The 21,146-nt window shown below is 49.1% G+C and overlaps 1 protein-coding gene across 1 annotated transcript; it reads left to right on the forward strand.

Moving 5' to 3' along the window:
• Positions 1–985: 985 nt before the first annotated feature.
• On the forward strand, positions 986–1,915 carry LOC119291155 (high molecular mass early light-inducible protein HV58, chloroplastic-like). The gene is made up of 2 exons (XM_037569869.1): positions 986–1,173; positions 1,259–1,915. Exons 1-2 carry the CDS (start codon positions 1,057–1,059, stop codon positions 1,727–1,729), a joined length of 588 nt encoding a protein of 195 aa, XP_037425766.1. The 5' UTR covers positions 986–1,056; the 3' UTR covers positions 1,730–1,915.
• Positions 1,916–21,146: the final 19,231 nt, after the last annotated feature.

Here is a 21,146-nt window from a genome sequence, read left to right on the forward strand (position 1 = left end):
CCATTTCCGAGAGGCACGGCCGTGACTCTCGCGGAAGAAAAAAAACAAAAAATACGTTTTGTTTTTCCCTTTCCGAGAGGCACGGCCGTGACTCTCGCGAAAACACAACCGTGCCTCTCGCGGAATCAAAACCGTGACTCTCGGGAAAGAAAAAAAAACAGAAAACGTGTTTTTCTCGCGCATAATTTTTTTTTGAAATTTTTTTGATCGAAAAGCTAAGAAAGACCGAGGGAAAACCAAAACGTCGAAAACCCCCCAAAAAAACCATTTTAAAAGCTGAAAACGCGTGCGAAAAAATAAAAAAATAAAATCCGGAGGGAGTGTCCAGAGCGCGACACGTGGCGAATGGCTGAGAGCGCGACAAGTGGCGCTGATCGTTGCGACGCTCCCGAAGGAGCGCTCGTTAATTAGTTGCTCCCGCAACATCTTGGAGCAGCAATCGATGGTCAAATAAAATTGACTGACCCAAATTTAAAAATGAGGCAACTTATAAAATGTAGGCTGTCATTTAGACACTGGACTGCCGGCAGGAAAACAAAGGAGTGATTTCGTGGAATAATTGCCCCTTCTCATCGTGCGTATGGACTTCGATCACCGGCTCTACGCAGGTCTGCGTGTCTCTCTAATTGCTTCTCGTTATCTCGCGCAAAAAACCAAGACAAGACCTAAACGCAAACTCACTTTCCTCGTCCTTGTGCAGTCGTGCTGTGCCGTCCCTGACACTTTCCGGAGTCTTCCACGACCCGTGGAGCACCGGAGTTCACTTGTGCCACCTTTCTTCTGGCACGTTTTGGCGAGCTCCGGAGGCTCTGCATGGTGCCCTGGACGTCCACGTCGTGACCCGCCTCTCGCTGCACGCACAACTTCAACACGTTCACGGCTGGCGAGTGCCCGCCGACGTGGCCACCGCCGCGGCCACCCCCTCACGGCCGGGCTACCTCGTCTTCCCCGCGTCCTACATAAACGCACGCTCGTCATCGGCAACAGCACACAGAATCAACAGCCCAACAACGAACCAAGTGTGATCTAGCCAGTCCCTGCTTCCTGCTGTGAGTAATGGCGACCATGTTGGCCTTGAGCCCCTTCACTGGTGCCGCTGTCGTCGGCCGCTCCGCCTCCTGGTCTCCGGCGGTGCCGCGCCGGCGTGCCCTCCTCGTCAGGGCCCAGACCGAGGTAAGCCTCTTTCGTTTACTCCGTACTGCACGTACAACTCAAGTTTAAGTGTGCTCTGCTGACTCACGATGCCTTGCCCCTGCAGCCGGATGCCGAGCCAACCAAGGAGACGACGACGAGCGCATCGACATCCTCCCCTAGCCCAACCCCAAGCCCGAGCACGACCCCGGCTGCGCCCAAGCCCAAGTCCAAGGCTGCTAACGCTAACCCCTCGGTCTGGGACGCGCTCGCGTTCAGCGGCCCGGCACCGGAGCGCATCAACGGACGGCTCGCTATGGTGGGCTTCGTGGCGGCGCTCTCTGTTGAGGCGGCGCGCGGCGGCGGGCTACTCGACCAGGCCGGCAGCGGCGCCGGGCTGGGATGGTTCCTGACAACCGCGGCTGTGTTTTCCGTGGCGTCTCTCGTACCGCTGCTTCAGGGACAGAGTGTGGAGAGCAAGTCCAGCGGCGTATGGACCGCCGACGCCGAGCTATGGAACGGCCGCTTCGCCATGCTCGGCCTCGTCGCACTGGCCGTCACCGAGTTCATCACCGGCACGCCCTTCGTCAACGTCTGAAACTAGCTAGTGTAGCACTCCCGTACGTGCGTGTACATATTGTTGGTCATGCTGAGGAACTAGTGGTACGGACTCTGGTAGAGTATTCTGTAACGGATTCTGTAAGCCTTATAGGTTGTGTTTTTTGATGCTGATGTCTTGGAGCTTCGAGTTACTGCGCGAATGAATTAAGTTCAAACCACTGTATACTAGAAGAACGTGCGTTGCAACGGGGCCACATTAATTTTAAGAATTCAATATTAATCATATTAATAGTATATTTAATATTGTCGTACATATCCATTTTATTAGGTACGAGATGTAGAGATTAATTGTTTCCTTTGTTTGGATCAACTTCCAAGTTCCAAGTTCTAAAATTACCCACGTACATGAGAACTAAATAATTTTAGTTAACAAAAGATGACTACTACTCATGAAAAGTTAATCTGCGTATTCTCCTTGACAAGTTAAAAAGGTCATATATATGTTTGCATGGCTCTCTATTCTGTAAGGTTATTACATAAAACTCTTGTTCAATTAGAAAAAAGTTATAATAAGCAGCAAACATTAAAAAAATAGGTGTCTGATTCCAGCTCGTGCTTCTCCAAATGAATGTGTCACTCACCTAAAGAACTACCAGATTACGACCAATGCCAAAATTTGGGTTGTCTTCTCCCAAGAAATTTGTACAAGCTCCTCGTCATTCTTCGTCTGATTGCATCATCTAAACCAGGCTAAATTTTTTTACTTTACCCATGTGAAATTATGCATCAAGTAATCAGGTAAACAAGTATAGAACGACATGCAGATGTAACCTGACATTTCACCTTGTTAGGGAGTCCCTTCAATCCAAGAATATACAACATCCAGAAGAAATAAAATCAATGTCATAATTAGTAATCATTTTTCAGCGACAAAAGATAAACAACAATTGGATTTTTAAAACAAAACCCGCAACTACACAAGTATATTAGCACAAGTGTGGATCCTGTCCCACTCTTCATTTGTTCACAAAAAAGTTCAGAATAGCAATCTTGGCGAGCCCTGTGCAAGCATCCCGTGATCTCGGTCGGGATCGATCTGCATGGCATGCTGCCGATTCTTTCAAGAGTGGGCGCTGAAAGGAACGATCCCGAACCTGCATTGTCAATCGGACAGAGCGGCATCGACCTTCGGATCAGAGTGTGAACGGGATCGAGGAATTTGGAGGAAGTGAGGGAGTAGGATGGAGATCACGAGAACTCACCCATAGCTTGGGTCGTGTTAGTTCTTCGGGGGCTGCCACGGGCTGTCCTCGTCGCCATTGGCGACTCCGCCACTATAGCGCCATGAGCGTGGGATTGAGGGACGAAGAGAAGGAAAGGAAGCGAATTAATGACGTACCTGATGTTTGGTATGTAATAATCGGGTTAATTACTGTTATAATTCATTGAGTTTGTTTCCATATATTACACTTTGGCGCTAGGAAGGTGGGACTCATATTGTAAAAAAAAAGGAAGTTCGCACTGATGGACGAGGAGATCTCTTGCCTACGATTTCAATTACCAATTACCGAATCCGGCTACGCTGATTGCTCTCGATTTACTGAATCAGAACTTGCCAAAATATTTACATGATTGAATTGAATCGACACCTGCCAAAGCAAGCATGAATAAATGGAAGGAGAATCAGACGTGATTCGGTTTTAAGTGGGAAGAAGAAAAAATTAAGGTGGGAGGGGTGGTGAGAGATGAGACGAAAATAAACCAAATGAAAAAAACCGACGAAACTGGGAGCCTCGGTACGAGGTTAGGCCCTGGAGTGCGTGAGGGCGGGTGGGGGCCTCGGTATGAGGTGTTTTCGATTCGTGACGGCTCAGTGTAAGGTGGGAGCAGGTACCAAAAAAAATCATGGAAGGTGGGACGAAAAAAAACCTGGAAGCGAGACTACCAACTGCTCCATTAGGAGTAGAGATGTTTCTTAGTAGTAGTATATATGCTTGGTCGCAGAGATGTAGACTAAGAATATGAACATCTTGATATTAGAGATTAGAGATGTAGACTAAGAATTCTTCTTAATTAATTGATGAGGCAAATATTTTGCGTCCGTTTCGAAAAAAAGAAGAATATGAACATCTTGGTATTATTTTACCAGTAATATGCATGTTCCGAAGCTTCAAAGCAAACTAAAAGACTCAAAAAATGGTTTAAATCACAATTTAAAATTTTGGGTACATGTTTGAAATTCGTCAAGGTCTTTTTGGAAAGGGCAACGATAGGCACCGGCCGACCGGCCCAATTTTTGGCCGGTCACCTGGCAGCCCTTGAAATTTGTTAGCAGCCGCACCATAGCTCTCGACTGAGTCAACGCAGTCACCTAGCAACCTTGATTCAGTTTGTTAGCCGCACGATAGCTCTCGACTGAGTTAACGCAAGAAGGCTTTTTTCGCCTATCCCTGCAGAAACCAACTCAAGAAAAAAAGGCAGCTCTCCGCAACCGTCCACCGCGCTGACGGTGCCTCCTCCTCCCCCACCTATCGCTGTCTAGTAAACCAAAACATGAATCCGCAAAAACATTGGCATTGGTCAAACGAAAAGCACAAAAAATGCATGATTCCAACAAAACTAATGTACGATTCCAGCACCAAAAAGAACATCTGTTCCAGCAAACACAATGCTCGTTGTCTTCGGGTCGTAGCAAAATTTATGACCGGTCCTAGCAAAAAAACCACTGCTGCAACAAAAAATGCTGTCATGGTTGCCGGTTCCAGCAATCCAACTTGCCGGTTCCAGTAATCCAACACGCCCGTTCCAGCAAATAGTGTTGTAGCAGCTTTCCAGCGCCGACGACATCTGGTCCTAGCAATTCGCGCAACTGGCCCCAGCAACTTGTGGCGCCGGCTGTAGCATGGCCGCTTGCCGGTTGTAGCACGCACTCTCTTCGGCTAAGGAACAAGGGCATGCCATGATCACGAGGGCGATGACATCCTAGCTACCGACGCCAGCTGTCGGTGTCAAAACCGGCAGATCTCGGGTAGGGAGGCCCAAGCTATATGTCTGAGGATCGATGGTAACTATGATCAAAAGGACACAGTGTTTACCCAGGTTCAGGCCCTATTAATGGAGGTAAAATCCTACTCCTGCTTGATTATATTCGATGAGTATAGGGGTTACAAGAGTTGATCTACCTCGAGATCGTAATGGCTAAACCCTAGCTTAGCTAGCCTATCAATGTATGGTCCTGCCTTCGATCTAACCCTCCGATTTATATAGATACCGGAGTGCTTAGGGTTGTACAAAGCCGGTTTAACAGAAAGGAAATAGTATATCCGGACACCTAAACTTGCCATCCACGTATACAGGAGTCCCTACCAGACACGAGATGTGGTCTTCTGCCTTGTATCTTGACGACCCATCAGTCCGGCCCATTAGTCCGGCCCATATCCAATAGACCGGATGCCCGAGAACCCCTTAGTTTAGGACTCCCTCAGTAGCCCCTGAACCAGTCTTCAATGATGACGTCTTTGGCGCGTAGATTATCTTCGGCATTGCAAGGCGGGTTCCCTGAACAATACATGTCAGCTTTCCTCCGTAAAAGAACTGTATTCAGCCTTGCATAATTAACACAACCCTTAGCCGCAAAGGGAGGATATATAAAAAATAAGAATAGTGTCTTTTACTGACAACTTTTTCGGCGAAGCGTTAGACTTGACCCTTCGGCGTTTAACCGTTTTCACACCTCGCATTCCGTGTTTCCAGGCCAAGCCCCATTGGCCCGTCCTGTCAAAACAAAGATCGTGCCCACTTAATACGGGATTGCTCATCAATAAAATTTGGGTAATCCAACCGTTTACGGCGCACACTTTCATTAGGAATAGGCGAGTTTCAAGGCACAAGTGGGGGACGGTTGGCATTTTTACCGCCTATAAGAGAGCAATGGATTTCTCCTTTCTTCCCCACGCCTTCCAATCTCCTCAGCCTTCCAATCTCCCAAGCTCTCAGCGCCCGAAAAGTTTTCGTCTTCCTCACCACCACCACCTTCTCCGACCATGGCCGGATCCATTTCTAAGGGCAAGTGGGAGGCCTCCTCCGTTACGGAGAAGGAGATAAAGGATCTTCAGAGTGTGGGATACCTCGTCGCAACCATTGCGCACAGGCTCCCTCCCAAGGGTCAGATCATTCCCACTCCGAAGCGCGGCGAAAGGGTCGTCTTCCTCCCCCATTTCCTTAGAGGGTTAGGTTTTCCACTCCACCCCTTCGTCCGCGGACTCATGTTCTACTACGGGCTGGATTTCCATGATCTAGCCCCGAACTCTTTCCTCCACATCTCGGTGTTTATCGTCGTGTGTGAGGCTCTTCTCCGCATCCCCCACACTTTGGCCTGTGGCTGAAAGTCTTCAATGTGAAGTCAAGGTGGTCGACGGGAAACACACGGACTACGGCGGGGCCATGATAAGCAAGCTGCCCAACGCCATGTGGCCCAAGGGGGCCTTCATCGAGACCGTCAAGATCTGGCAACAAGAGTGGTTTTATATCACTGAGCCGCGCCGCACCAAGTGGGCGGCGATTCCAGAGTTCAGATCCGGAGCCCCCACGAGGCTCATCTCCTGGACTGCAAAGGGCCTCGACTGGGGTCCCAGACGGAGGTGCAAATGCTGCAGACGTGTATCACCAATGTGCTGAGCAAAAACGTTGGTCTAACCAACGTAGTGCAAATTATGCTCTTCCGCCGCATCCTCCCCTGCCAGCGCCGGACTTCCCCCATGTGGGAGTTCAATCCGGAGGATCTGCGGACTCTGCAGGATTTCCTCGGCATCACACATGAGGGAATGTGGAAGCTACTCTTCAAGGCGCAGAAGAGCTGGCCCATGGAGACCGAAGTCATCGGCCTCGATGCCGAGAATCCGGCCACCCCGGTAAGTGTTAATTTTCGAAGACATCTCCAGCCCATATATGTATTCGATCAATACGAATCTTATCAGCCTACCTTTTTACAGGGCTGGACAAAGAAGGTGGAGCGGATCAAGAATCCGGCTCCGTTGCCCGAAGACTCAGCCACCCTTCAGCTGGAGGAGATGCTGGTCCCGGCGCCCTATCAGGCGCAGGAGAAGAAGACCAACAAGAAGGGCAAGGGGCCCAAGGACAGGCCCCGCCGCAAAGGTCCTTCGGACACTGTGTCTGGAGAGACCGAGGCCATCTCCTCTCACGAGGGAGACGAGGACGAAGAGGAGGTTGAGAGCAACTCCCCTCACATCACATGGAGGAAGAAGAGGACGGGCTCTGAGAATCTGGAGGAGGTGATGCCGAAGAGGAAGAAAGTTACCCTCTCGGTGAGTTCGGACTCAAAGTCCAAACACGGCCCAAGGAGAGCTCCCAGGGCCAAGCCCCTGGCCGAATCATAAGTATCAAAACCTTAATTTTTAAGTTTCTCGCTTACCCGCCTCTGTATAAACTGTATCTTTCGCTCATATTTCAGCCCTCCGCGCAATATCCCGCACCCCTTGACTTTGTCGGGGAATTCTCTGCTGCCTGAAGAGGTGGAGACAGACGGACCATTGCGAGCCTTCTCCCCCCTGCTATGGAGGACACCAAGGTGTCGTTCCAAAGGACCTCTCCTGGCCGAGGAGGGGCGGACTGATACGTCTCCAACGTATCTATATTTTTTATTGTTCCATGCTGTTATATTATCAGTCTTGGATGTTTTACAATCATTTTATAGTCATTTTATATTATTTTTGGTACTAACCTATTGACATAGTGCCCAGTGCCAGTTGTTGTTTTGTGCATGTTTTTTACATCAATGGGAATCAATTTCAAACGGAGTCCAAACGCAACGCAACTCTTGGAGGATTTGTTTGGGCCAGAAGAAAGCCAGTGGGCCAAGGAAGCACCTGAGGGGCTGCTCGAGGGGAGCAGCACCCACCAGGGCGCGCCAGGAGGCCCAGGCGTGCCCAGGTGGGTGCTGCCCACCTCGGGTGCCCCCCGAACTGCCTCTTTTCTCTATAAATACCACAATATTCCAGAAACCCTAAGGGGTCGACGAAATATTGATCCAACCACCGCAGAGTCCAGAACCACCAGAACAAAACTAGACACCGTCATGGAGGGGTTCACCACTTCCATTGATGCCTCTCCTATGATGCGTGAGTAGTTCTTTGTAGACCTCCGGGTCCGTAGTTAGTAGCTAGATGGCTTCCTCTCTCTCTCTCTTGATTATCAATACAATGGTCTCTTGGATATCCATATGATGTAAGTCTTTTGGCGGTGTGTTTGTTGGGATCCGATGAACTTTGAGTTTATGATTAGATCTATGTTTTTATCCATGAAAGTTATTTGAGTCTTCTTTGATCTCTTATATGCATGATTGCTTATAGCCTCGTATTTCTTCTCCGATATTTGGGTTTTGTTTGGACAACTTGATCTATTTATCTTGCAATGGGAAGAGGTGCTTTGTAGTGGGTTCGATGTTACGGGGCTTGATCCCAGTGACAGAAGGGGAACCGACATGTATGTATCGTTGCTACTAAGGATAACAAGATGAGATCTATATCTGCCGCAATAGATAAACAGATCTCGTCTACATTATGTCATTTTTCTTATTGCATTACTCTGTTTTCTCATGAACTTAATACACTAGATGCATGCTGGATAGCGGTCGATGTGTGGAGTAATAGTAGTAGATGCAGGCAGGAGTCGATCTACTAATCTTGGACGTGATGCCTATATAATGATCATTGCCTAGATATCGTCATGATTATTTTAAGTTCTATCAATTGCAGTAATTGTTTTCCCACCGTTTGCTATTTTTCTCGAGAGAAGCCACTAGTGAAACCTATGGCCCCCGGGTCTCTGTTCATCATATTTGCCTTTGTGATCTATTTTTCCTTGCATTTATTTTCAGATATATTAAATCAAAAATACAAAATACCTTGCTGCAATTTATTTGTTCCGCGATCTATTTATCCTATCTACCACTTTTTACCTCACATTATTTTCCTACTTGAGGCGCCGTACCCGGAACGAATTGACAACCCCTTTTAACATGTCGGGTTGCGAGTATTTGTTATTTGTATGCAGGTGTTGTTTACGTGGTGTGAGGAGATTCTCCTACTAGTTCGATAACCTTGGTCTCATCACTGAGGGAAATACCTATTGTCGCTATACTGCATCATCCCTTCCTCTTTGGGGAAATACCGATGTAGTTCTAGCAGACATCACGGACGAGGCCGTCCAGAAGGCGTCCGAGGGTAACACTCGGATGCCGTAGAGCGGGGCACGGCGACCCCCATGACCACCAAGGGTGGGGGGCCTCGACAGTTTGGGCCCTCACCAAATACCGTCTCAGAGTCCAATGCGGCTCCGGACTCGGTACAACACCCCCCTTCAACAGAGGAGGGATGAGCAGCAGCTCCATCGGCAACCTGTGTTTATCCGGAGGCCCACTAATACTCTGGAGGAAGCGCTACAACGCGCTTCCATCATGGAGGAGCACCGCACCCTAATGGGTGCAGTTATGGAAAAGGTTCGGTCCGTGAAGAGCGGACTGATCGAAGCCTTCAACAGCCTACTGATAGGCTTTGAGGTATGCGATGTAATTCTCTTACAAGTTTTTCTTATATGCAAGGTTGAACCCATGTATACACAGTAGCCCCTGAGACTATGTCTGGATTAGAACAATCTAGACAGAGGATCAAAAACAAGTTGATAATGCGTCATACTATCTTGTTGGACATGCATCTATACTGGCGGCTACTGCCCAAGCCGCTAAGGTTTTCGAGCTCAATCGGAAGCTTCGGCTAGACGATGAGGAACTCGACCGCGTCAGTAAGCGGTTTGATGAAACCCAAGGTATGCGGTATTATTACATACCCGAAGTGATATGTCTGCTAATTCTTTAAATTTACTGAGTGTTATGACTATACTCACAGTTGGCGCGCGCGAGGTCGAGTCCCTCAAGAGCGCTGATACATCCATTTTGCATCATGCTTTTATATCAATATTTGTTGCATTATGGGTAGTTATTACACACTATATCTCAATACTTATGGCTATTCTATATTATTTTACAAGGTTTACCATGAAGAGGGAGAATGCCGGCAGCTGGAATTCTGGCTGGAAAAGGAGCAAACATTGGAAACCTATTCTGCACAGCTCCAAAAGTCCTGAAACTCCATGAAACAACCTTTTGGAATTAATAAGAATTTCTGAGCGAAAGAAATACACCAGGGGGCCCACACCCTGTCCAGGAGACAGGGGCACCCCCCCTATAGGGCGCGTCCCCTATCTCCTGGGCCCCCTGGTGGGCCTCCGGTGTCCATCTTCTGCTATATCACCGCTTTCACCCTGGAAAAAATCTTGGGCAAGCTTACGGGAGAAACTCCGCCGCCACGAGGCGGAACCAATCTAGGGCTCTGGTAGAGCTGTTCTGCCGGGGACACTTCCCTCTGGGAGGGGAAATCATCACCAACGTCATCACCAACGATCCTCTCATCGGGAGGGGGTCAATCTCCATCAACATCTTCACCAGCACCATCTCCTCTCAAACCCTAGTTCATCTCTTGTATCCAATCTTGTATCCAAAACCACAAATTGGTACCCGTGGGTTGCTAGTAGTGTTGATTACTCCTTGTAGTTGATACTTATTGGTTTACTTGGTGGAAGATCATATGTTCAGATCCTTAATCCATATTATTACACCTCTGATTATGAACATGAATATGCTTTGTGAGTAGTTACGTTTGTTCCTGAGGACATGGGTGAGGTCTTGCTATTAGTAGTCATGCGGATTTGATATTCATTCGATATTTTGATGAGATGTATGTTGTCTTCTCCTCTAGTGGTGTCATGTGAACGTCGACTACATGGCACTTCACCATTATTGGTCCTAGAGGAGGGCATAGGGAAGTAATAAGTAGATGATGGGTTGCTAGAGTGACAGAAGCTTAAACCCTAGTTTATGCGTTGCTTCATTAGGGGCTGATTTGGATCCACATGTTTCATGCTATGGTTAGGTTTACCTTAATACTTTTGTTGTAGTTGCGGATGCTTGCAATAGGGGTTAATCATAAGTGGGATGCTTGTCCAAGTAAGGGAAGTACCCAAGCACTGGTCCACCCACATATTAAATTATCAAGGTACCGAACGCGTATCATATGAGCGTGATGAAAACTAGCTTGACGATAATTCCCATGTGTCCTCGGGAGCTCCTTTATCATTATTAGAAATTGTCCAGGCTTATCCTTTGATACATAAAGGATTGGGCCACCTTGCTGCACTTTATTTACTTTGTTTACTTGTTACTCGTTACTATTTATCTTATCACAAAACTATCTATCACCTACAATTTCAGTGCTTGCAGAAAACCTTACCGAAAACCGCTTATCGTTTCCTTCTGCTCCTCGTTGGGTTCGACACTCTTACTTATCGAAAGGACTACGATAGATCCCCTACACTTGTGGGTCATCAAGCACCCTCGCCCAAGCATAGAAGGAGGCGGAGGTGAGCAAGGCGGCCGCTGACAAAGCAGCCAAGGAGTTGGAGGTGGAGCGAACCACCCATGAACACCACGAGGCGCGTGTGGGCGAGGTCGAACAAGAGCTCAAGGACGTTGTCACCAAGCGTGAGTTCTTAGAGCAGAAGAGTTTGGAACAACCCTCCGAGCTCACAAAATCTCTTGAGAGCATGAAAGAATCCCGGGTTGAAGCCCAGGGCGCTCGCTAGGAGATACAGGAGGAGAGATAGATAGCGGCTGGTAAGGCCTTTCTCATGCAGAGTAAATTTACAAGTAAGAGATATATCTTGCTGACCCGAGTTTGGAGTTCTCTAGGTGCATTTTCTGATCTACCGAGGAGTATTGTTGACGCCGTCGAGTTCTTCCGCACCGAAGAAGAGAGCTCAACGGAGAAGCTATTCTGGTCACAGTACCTTGCGCCAGAGTATCTGGCGCCCCTCAGCGATCAGCTGAAGCAGCTGACGTAGTTGCACAGGGTTGCCGGACTAGCCATGAAGGACGTAATAGTCCGCCTTTGGCCAGCCGAGCCCATACCCAGCAGCTACTTCGGACTTGTGAAGCGGTTGGTCGACGCGCGTCCTCGGATCGACGCTATCAAGCGGCCGGCCTTCATAGAAGGTGCCCGGATGGTGTTCGCCCAACTCAAGGTACAATGGGCAAAGATGAAGGCCATCATAATTGCAACCGCAGGGCCGCCTGAAGGCAAGGATCATCGGCGGCCGGATAAGTACTACGGCGAGGTCCTCGAGGGAGCCTGCATTGTAGAGGGTCAATGTTCAAAGGATATCATATTTGAGTAGTGGAGTCCAGTTTGTAAAGACCGTGTAATGAACTCATAATGTGAAATATTTATGCTTGCACTTTATGATATTGTTAGTTTATCCTCCTGCTTGGCCGTTTATTTTATAAGTTTGAAAGTTTTATTAGGGATAACTAGATTTATACCCCTAGTTGTGTCCTACTCGTCTGTTTTACCCCTAATTCCCAAAAGTCACCGGTTCTGTCCAAGTCACTTTGCTCCTCTTATGCTTTTTTCCCTTTGACCGTTTGACGTCAGTTTGAAAACTTCATAACAAATTCATACTAAATCAGAAAATTGCAAATAAGATACCAAAATGTTCAGAAAAACATCACCTATCTGTTAGTGTCATTTGCATTCATGAAAAAGTGTTGGAAAGTGCACATCCGAGTTTTAGCTCTTATGCTACCACCATGAATAGTAAAATCTAAAAATTTCAAAAAAAATAAAAAAAAATTGGTGGCAAAGAATGGAAAATGTTTTAAGTGCCTGCCAAGTTTCATCAGGGAATAACATTCGTGGGTGCTGCGGCGAAAAAAACAATCACCACTCCAAAATAGCTTATTTTTTTGCCACGACTTCCACGAATGTCGTTCCCAAATGAAACTTGGCAAGCACTTACAACAATTGTCGTTCTTTGCCACCATATTTTTTTTGATTTTTTTAATTTTTTAGAGTTTACTATTCATGGTGGTATCAAAAGAGCTAAAACTCGAATGTGCAGTTTCCAACACTTCTTTCATGAATGCAAATGACACTAACATATAGGTGATGTTTTTCTGAACATTTTGGTATCTTATTTGCATTTTTCTGATTTAGTATGAATTAGTTATGAAGTTTTCAAACTGATGGTCAAACGGTCAAAGGGCAAAAGCATAAGAGGAGCAAAGTGACTTTGACAGAACCGGCGACTTTTGGGAATTAGGGGTAAAATAGACGAGTGGGACACAACTAGGGGCATAAATCTAATTATCCCTTGAAAGTTTGCTAGTCGTCGGCTTCTGCCCCCATGTAAATAATACTGGGGTGTTCGGTAATGCATGTCCGCACTTTATCCAACATCTTGGTCCTATATAGGAGGCGTCTTCTGAGATGAACAAGGCAATCAGACTTTGTGGCTTTATCACTTTCACTTAGCCATAAGAGTCCATAGGTGGGGCTAGGTACTAGCCCCTTGTTGCGTGAACGGCGATCCAAAGTACGGCGCCTTTGCAACGCGGCTGGTCTAAGCCCAGCCCCTCGTATAACACGACATAAATCATGAACGGTTTGTAGTATAATATTAAGTCACCGGATCGCGGACCCGCTCTCGCATATTATGACAGCCAGTTTTCGGCTTTCTCTACTGAGGTACTTAACCGGACGAACCAGAAATACAATCGCAGTAGTTCTTCCCTTGCTACCTTAGCCGAACTTGCGAAACGTAATGTGGCAAACACAGGAGCCGGGCAACCCAACTATAGACCAAAGAAATGATTCGGAGCCGATGCATATAATGCAATATCCGGGACGCCGAAGAGTTCTGTAGGATCGAAAGTATGTCTAGAGGGGGGGTGATTAGACTACTTAAGCAATTAAAAACTTAACCTTTTCCCAATTTTAGTTCTTGGCAGTTTTTAGCAACTTAGCACAAGTCAAGCAATCATGATACAATTCAAGCAAGCATGCAATGAGTATATAAGCAGCGGGAAGTAAAGCATGCAATGAGTATATAAGCAGCGGGAAGTAAAGCATGCAACTTGCTAGAAAGTAAAGTGAGGGGATTGGAGAGAGCAAACGCAATTGGAGACACGAATGTTTTTGTCGTGGTTCCGATAGGTGGTGCTATCGTACATCCATGTTGATGGAGACTTCAACCCACGAAGGGTAACGGCTGCGCGAGTCCATGGAGGGCTCTGATGGGGTTATGTACCTAGGGTAGGGTCATGGACCTGTTCCAAGTAACTTACCCTAGGACATCCCTAGAAGAGGTCGCCTTCCAGTCGACCAACGAGGATTCACTCGACTGACCTGAAGGACTCGACCACGAAGACTCACTCGACCACCAGGAGGTCAAGAGGCACTCTGCACCGCAACGGCCTGTAATTAAGTAGACTTTATGATAGTAAAGGCACTTTATGTGGGGCCTTACCAGTAACGCCCCAGACTTAACTCACCTTAAACCCTCTCCTACGTGGGCTGGCTGGGGTCCTGGCGCACTCTATATAAGCCACCCCCCTCCACAGGCAGAGGGGTTCGGCACCTTGTAATCCATACATTCATAATCCACTCGACCGCCTCCGGGCTCCGAGACGTAGGGCTGTTACTTCTTCCGAGAAGGGCCTGAACTCGTACATCCTTTGTGCTTACAACCTCTCCATAGCTAGGACCTTGCCTCTCCATACCTACCCCCCACTCTACTGTCAGGCTTAGAACCACGACAGTTGGCGCCCACCGTGGGGCAGGTGTTTTAGCGATTTTGTGGAGAAGTTGCAATTCTTCCGAGTATTTTCATCATGGTGTCTGCTGGAGTTTTGATCGAGGGTCAAGAGATCCGTCTCGGCACTCTCACCTTCATCGCCGACGACTCCGCATGGCTCCAGGAGGCTCCACTCGACGTAGATGCGCTCCCCGTCCGCGGTGCGACGCATTTTCGTGCATGTATCCGCGGCGTTCTGCTGCAGCAACCATCGACCCAGTATCGGTCGGCTCCTCCGTCTTCCACCCTCCCGGTCTCCCGTCAGCGCAAGCGCTCAGGCCGGTCGAGGCTTCAGCGATGGGTGAGTCACGCGGTGGCTCGCCAGTCGACCACTACACAAGTTGCGGCAATCGAGCCCAACGAATCTCTCTACGGCTTGTTCGATCAGTCGACTGGCTCCGGAGAGACTGCATCCGAGTGCGGAAGCAGTGATCCAGCGGCGGAAATCTTGATGGTCGACGGGCCCCACAGCCCTCCTGGCTTCGCCCGCGGTGGTGGAGCAGGCGACGGCGGCGACCCTGCTCGAGGCTACGAAGAGTACCAGCCCGAGCCACTCGACTCTCTGCAAAGAGAAGAGCTTCGCCGCAGGAACGAGGATCCCCTGCGTATTCCCATCGCAGGAGAAACCCCCGAGGCTCGTGCCTTGGAGGAGGCGCGTCTGGCCAATTTGGCCGAGCGCACTCGACTGGAGAACCTTCAGCGAGCACTCGACGAGCGCGCGTGGCAACGAGTTCCCGACACCAGTCGACGTCAACTCTTCCCGCCGACTCAGGTATATCGAACCCCAATTCAGAATTTAGCAGCTGCGACCCGTATAGCAGAGTCCATTCAGCCTTCGCAGTCAGAGGCTGGCAGAGGTTTGCTGCAGATCAGGGATCTGCTCCGGGCAGCAGGAGATCAGAATTCAGCCGTGTCTCAGTCGCGCAACAGAATTCACAGTCGATCTGTCACTGTGAATACGGTTCAGTCGGCTCACAGCCCCAGATCGCCTCCGCGGCGCGAAGGGCGTGAGAATCGGCGAGATCAATATGGCGACAGACTCGACCGAGATGATAGGCGTCGAGTGCCCTATTCCCCTCCGAGGGGTGGGTCTTACGCTCCTCGGCAGCCAGATGATAGGCGTTAGTACAGTACAGGGCGTAGGGTTCCAGTTGACCCCAGAGAGCCAGGCTTTGACGCGCGATCCATTATCGTGCAAGGGTTGGTCGACCGGAACAGAGCCCATCGAGGCGCACTCGACAGAGATGTGCCCACGAGCAGTCGAGTTCATGTTTCTGGTCCTGAATGTTTCAGCAGAGCTATCAGAGCCGCAGTTATCCCCCCCAATTTCAGGCTGGCAACAGGAGTCAGCAAGTTCACTGGTGAGTCTAAGCCTGAAACTTGGCTTGAAGACTACCGAGTGGCAGTTCAGATCGGTGGTGGGAACGACGAGGTGGCCATGAAGCATTTGCCCCTCATGTTGGAAGGTTCTGCCAGGGCATGGTTGACTCAATTGCCTCCTAGCAGCATTTACACTTGGGAAGATCTGTCCCGAGTGTTCGTCAGAACGTTCGAAGGGACTTGCAAGCGACCAGCGGGATTGACAGAGTTGCAAGTCTGCGTACAGAAAACCAATGAGACTCTCAGAGAGTATATTCAGAGGTGGATCACTTTGCACCACACTGTGGAAAATGTCTCTGACCATCAGGCAGTATGCGCCTTCAAAGATGGTGTCAAGAACAGAGAACTGAGTTTGAAATTTGGTCGAACTGGTGACATGACCTTGAGTCGGATGATGGAGATTGCTACCAAGTACGCCAACGGCGAAGAAGAAGACCGACTCCGAAGCGGCAAGCACAAGCCGAGTCAGTCGGAAAAAGGAAACACCAGTCGGAAACAGAAGCGGAAGGCTGAACCGGCAGCTCCTGGAGAGGCTCTGGCCGTGACTCAAGGAAAGTCTAAGGGGAAACCAAAAGGATCCTGGAACCCCAAGAAGGTGAAGGATAAAGAAGGGAACGACGTGATGGATATGCCGTGCCACATCCACACGAAGAAAGATGAAGAGGGGAATATCATTTACCCAAAGCACACCACTCGCCAATGTCGACTCCTGATCCAGCAGTTTCAGGGAAAACAGTCTAAGGACAAGGAGAAGGAGCCGGACAAGGCCGAAGACAAAGAGGACAGCGAGGGAGGATATCCGCATATCAACTCCACTCTGATGATCTTCGCAGATGTGGAAAGCAGAAGTCGACTGAAAGTGATTAACCGAGAGGTTAACATGGTTGCCCCAGCAAAGGCAAATTATCTGAAGTGGTCTCAAACACCCATCACATTCGACCAATCTGATCACCCGACTCATATTGCCACCCCTGGGAGCCAAGCTTTGGTGGTCGATCCAGTTGTCGAAGGCACTCGACTGACAAAGGTGCTGATGGATGGTGGAAGTGGGCTGAATCTGTTATATGCAGACACGTTGAAAGGTATGGGCATTCCGATGTCCCGACTGAGCACTAGTAACATGAGCTTCCATGGAATTATACCAGGGAAGAAGGCCGAGTCACTCGGCCAGATAGCTTTGGACGTAGTGTTTGGCGATTCAAAGCATTTTCGCAAAGAAAAGTTGACGTTTGAGGTCGTGGATTTTCAAAGTGCATATCATGCCATTTTGGGGAGACCAGCCTATGCACGGTTCATGGCTCGACCATGTTACGTGTACCTCAAATTGAAGATGCCCGGTCCCAAAGGTGTGATCACTGTCACCGGTGATAGGAAAAAGGCAGAGGAGTGCTTTCAGAAGGGCTCCAAAATTGCCGATTCCCAAGTGACAGCGGTCGAGTTCGAAGAATACAAGCAAAACGCAGATCCGAGTGACTTGCTGCGATCCAAGAAGCCCGCCACAGAATCTGCATTCCAGTCGTCCGGTGGGACGAAGCCTGTTCACATTCACCCGACCGACCCCGAAGCAGCTCCGACCCGCATCTCCACAACACTCGACCCAAAATAGGAAGAAGCGCTCATCCAGTTCCTCCGTGAGAACTGGGACATTTTTGCATGGAAGCCCGCTGACATGCCAGGTGTTCCCAGGGGACTGGCTGAGCATCGCCTAAGAGTCGACTCGTCTGCAAAACCAGTCAAAGAGCATCTTCGGCGGTCCGCCGTCCAGAAGAGAAAGGCCATCAGTGAAGAAGTGGCTCGACTGTTGGCGGCAGGATTTATCCGAGAGATATACCACTCCGAGTGGCTCGCTAATGTCGTCATGGTTCCTAAGAAGGACAAGTCGCTCCGAATGTGCATTGATTTCAAGCACATCAACCGGGCCTGCCCGAAAGATCACTTTCCTCTCCCTCGCATAGATCAAATTGTTGACTCGACCGCGGGATGCGAGAGGTTGTCTTTTTTAGATGCTTACTCCGGGTACCACCAGATCCGTCTGTACGGGCCCGATGAGGTAAAAACAGCTTTCATCACTCCATTCAGGTGCTTCTGCTATATCACCATGCCATTCGGCCTCAAGAATGCCGGAGCCACATTTATGCGAATGATCCAGAAGTGTCTACTCACTCAAATCAGTCGGAATGTGGAAGCTTATATGGATGATATTGTTGTCAAGTCACGAAAAGGTTCCGACCTGCTCGCTGACCTCGCCGAAACATTTGCCAACCTCAGAAGGTATGATATCAAGCTCAATCCATCAAAGTGCACATTTGGAGTTCCTGGTGGCAAGTTACTCGGTTTTCTCGTTTCCGAACGGGGAATCGACGCCAACCCAGAAAAGATTGGCACTATTCTCCGAATGAAACGCCCTGTGCGAGTGCACGATGTCCAGAAGCTTACTGGATGCTTGGCCGCATTAAGTCGATTCATCTCACGACTCGGTGAAAAGGCTTTGCCTCTTTACCGACTGATGAAGAAGGCTGACAAGTTCGAGTGGACTCCAGAAGCTGATGCAGCGTTTGCCGAGCTAAAAGCTCTGCTCTCCACCCAGCCGGTGCTTGCTGCTCCAATCAGCAAAGAGCCTCTGTTGCTCTACATCGCAGCCACAGGACAAGTCGTCAGTACTGTGCTAACGGTCGAGCGGGAAGAAGAAGGAAAAACTCTCAAAGTTCAGCGCCCAGTGTATTATTTGTCTGAAGTCTTGACTCCATCCAAGCAGAGATATCCTCATTATCAGAAGCTTGTGTATGGAATATACATGACCACAAAGAAGGTTGCTCATTATTTCTCTGACCATTCAATCACAGTCGTCAGCGACGCTCCACTATCAGAGATTTTGCACAACAGAGATGCAACTGGTCGAGTGGCCAAATGGGCGATTGAACTTCTTCCCCTTGATATCAAGTTTGAGGCAAAGAAAGCCATTAAGTCCCAGGCAATAGCAGATTTCCTCGCCGAGTGGATCGAACAGCAGCAGCCGACTGAAGTTCACTCGGAGCATTGGACCATGTTTTTTGATGGTTCTAAGATGTTGAATGGTTCCGGTGCTGGGGTTGTCCTGGTTTCCCCCAGAGGAGATAAGCTCAGATATGTGCTCCAGATTCACTTTGATTCCTCCAACAATGAGGCAGAATATGAGGCCCTCCTACATGGGTTGCGCATGGCCATTTCACTCGGCGTCCGTCGCCTAATGGTCTATGGCGACTCGGATTTAGTGGTCAATCAGGTGATGAAAGAGTGGGACATGAGAAGCCCAGCCATGACTGGATACTGCAGTGCAGTGAGGAAGCTGGAGAAAAAGTTCGAGGGGTTGGAGCTCCATCATATACCCCGACTGAAAAATCAAGCAGCTGATGATCTAGCAAAGATAGGTTCCAAGAGAGAAGCCATTCCGAGTGGTGTGTTCTTGGAGCATATACATACTCCGTCAGTCAAAGAAGATCCTTTCACCGAAGAAACTCCGCAGCCCAAGAGTGCCACAGATCCGACTGAAGTTGAAGTCCCAGCAGTGGTCGACTTGATCATGGAGGTTTTGGTGGTCATTCCCGACTGGACGGTTCCGTATGTCGCATATATCTTGAGGAAAGAGCTTCCGGTGGATGAGGAAGAGGCTCGACAGATCGTCCGTCGATCTAAAGCCTTTACCGTAATCAAAGGACAATTATACAGAGAAAGCGCGACTGGAGTTGGTCAGAAGTGCATAACACCAGAAGAAGGTCGACTCATCCTCAATGATATTCACTCGGGGACCTGTGGTCATCATGCGTCCTCTCGGACCATCGTGGCCAAAGCATACCGAGCCGGATTTTACTGGCCCAAGGCGAATGAGATGGCAAAGGAGATAGTGGATAAGTGCGAGGGATGTCAGTTCTACTCGAATATGTCGCACAAGCCTGCGTCAGCTTTGAAGACCATCCCACTCGTCTGGCCTTTTGCAGTTTGGGGGCTGGACATGATCGGTCCTTTGAGAACAGGACGAAGTGGCTTCACGCATGTACTGGTGGCAGTCGACAAGTTCACCAAGTGGATCGAGGCTAAACCAATCAAGAGCCTTGACACCGGTACTGCTGTTAGCTTCATCAGGGAACTAATATTCAGATATGGAGTCCCGCACAGCATCATAACGGATAATGGGTCGAACTTTGACTCAGAGGAATTCAGAGCTTTCTGCAACTCCCAGGGCACACGAGTCGACTACGCATCAGTCGCCCATCCGCAGTCGAATGGACAAGCAGAGCGAGCTAATGGACTGATTCTCAAGGGACTAAAGCCGCGACTGATGCGTGATCTCAAACACGCAGCTGGAGCTTGGGTCGACGAACTTCCATCTGTACTCTGGGGACTGCGGACCACGCCCAATCGGTCGACCGGAAGAACTCCATTCTTCTTGGTCTATGGAGCCGAAGCAGTCTTGCCGAGTGATCTTCTCCACAATGCTCCTCGAGTCGAAATCTACAATGAAGCAGAAGCTGAACAAGCGCGGCAGGACGCAGTCGACCTTTTAGAGGAAGAAAGAGAGATGGCTCTGATCCGGTCGACCATCTACCAACAAGATCTGCGCCGTTTCCACGCCCGAAATGTGAGAGGTCGAGCCTTCCAGGAAGGAGATTTGGTTCTCCGAGTGGATCAGCACAAACCACACAAGCTTGCTCCTTCTTGGGAAGGTCCCTTCATCGTCACCAAGGTTCTCCACAACGGGGCGTACCGTCTTTACAACGTCGAGCATAATATCGACGAGCCCCGAGCTTGGAACGCGGAGCTACTCCGCCCATTTTACACTTAAGTTTTATCACTCGGATGAGTTGCAATAAAGTACTTCTGTAGTTCATGGGTTTGGAAATAATAGTGTCATCACTTTTTATTTTTGTCCACATAAAAACTCCCCCTCAGTGGGTGACTTAGCCGCGAATCCGTTTCGCCTAAGTTTGTAAAAATCCTACCGAGTGGTGAGCCAGACTCTCACTCGAAGGCTTAGCTGCGAATCCGTTTCGCCTAAGTTTATCAAAATCCTACCGAGTGGTAAGCCAGCCTTCCACTCGGGGGCTTAGCTGCAGTCCAAGCACTCGCCTAAGTTGTGAAAATCCTACCGAGTGAAGAGCGATCCTCTCACTCGGAGGCTTAGCTGCAGTCCAAGGACTCGCCTAAGTTTATCAAAATCCTACCGAGTGGTAAGCCAGCCTTCCACTCGGGGGCTTAGCTGCAGTCCAAGCACTCGCCTAAGTTGTGAAAATCCTACCGAGTGAAGAGCGATCCTCGCACTCGGAGGCTTAGCTGCA

The sequence above is a fragment of the Triticum dicoccoides genome, chromosome 4B (assembly GCF_002162155.2).
Source record: "Triticum dicoccoides isolate Atlit2015 ecotype Zavitan chromosome 4B, WEW_v2.0, whole genome shotgun sequence".
Lineage (NCBI taxonomy): Eukaryota > Viridiplantae > Streptophyta > Magnoliopsida > Poales > Poaceae > Triticum > Triticum dicoccoides.

Excerpts from the sequence above, each read along its gene's own strand:
- LOC119291155 (XM_037569869.1), top strand. The coding sequence starts at position 1,057 with ATGGCGACCATGTTGGCCTTGAGCCCCTTCACTGGTGCCGCTGTCGTC. Across the intron at positions 1,174-1,258 it reads TCGTCAGGGCCCAGACCGAG|CCGGATGCCGAGCCAACCAA; the intron begins GTAAGCCTCTTT and ends TTGCCCCTGCAG.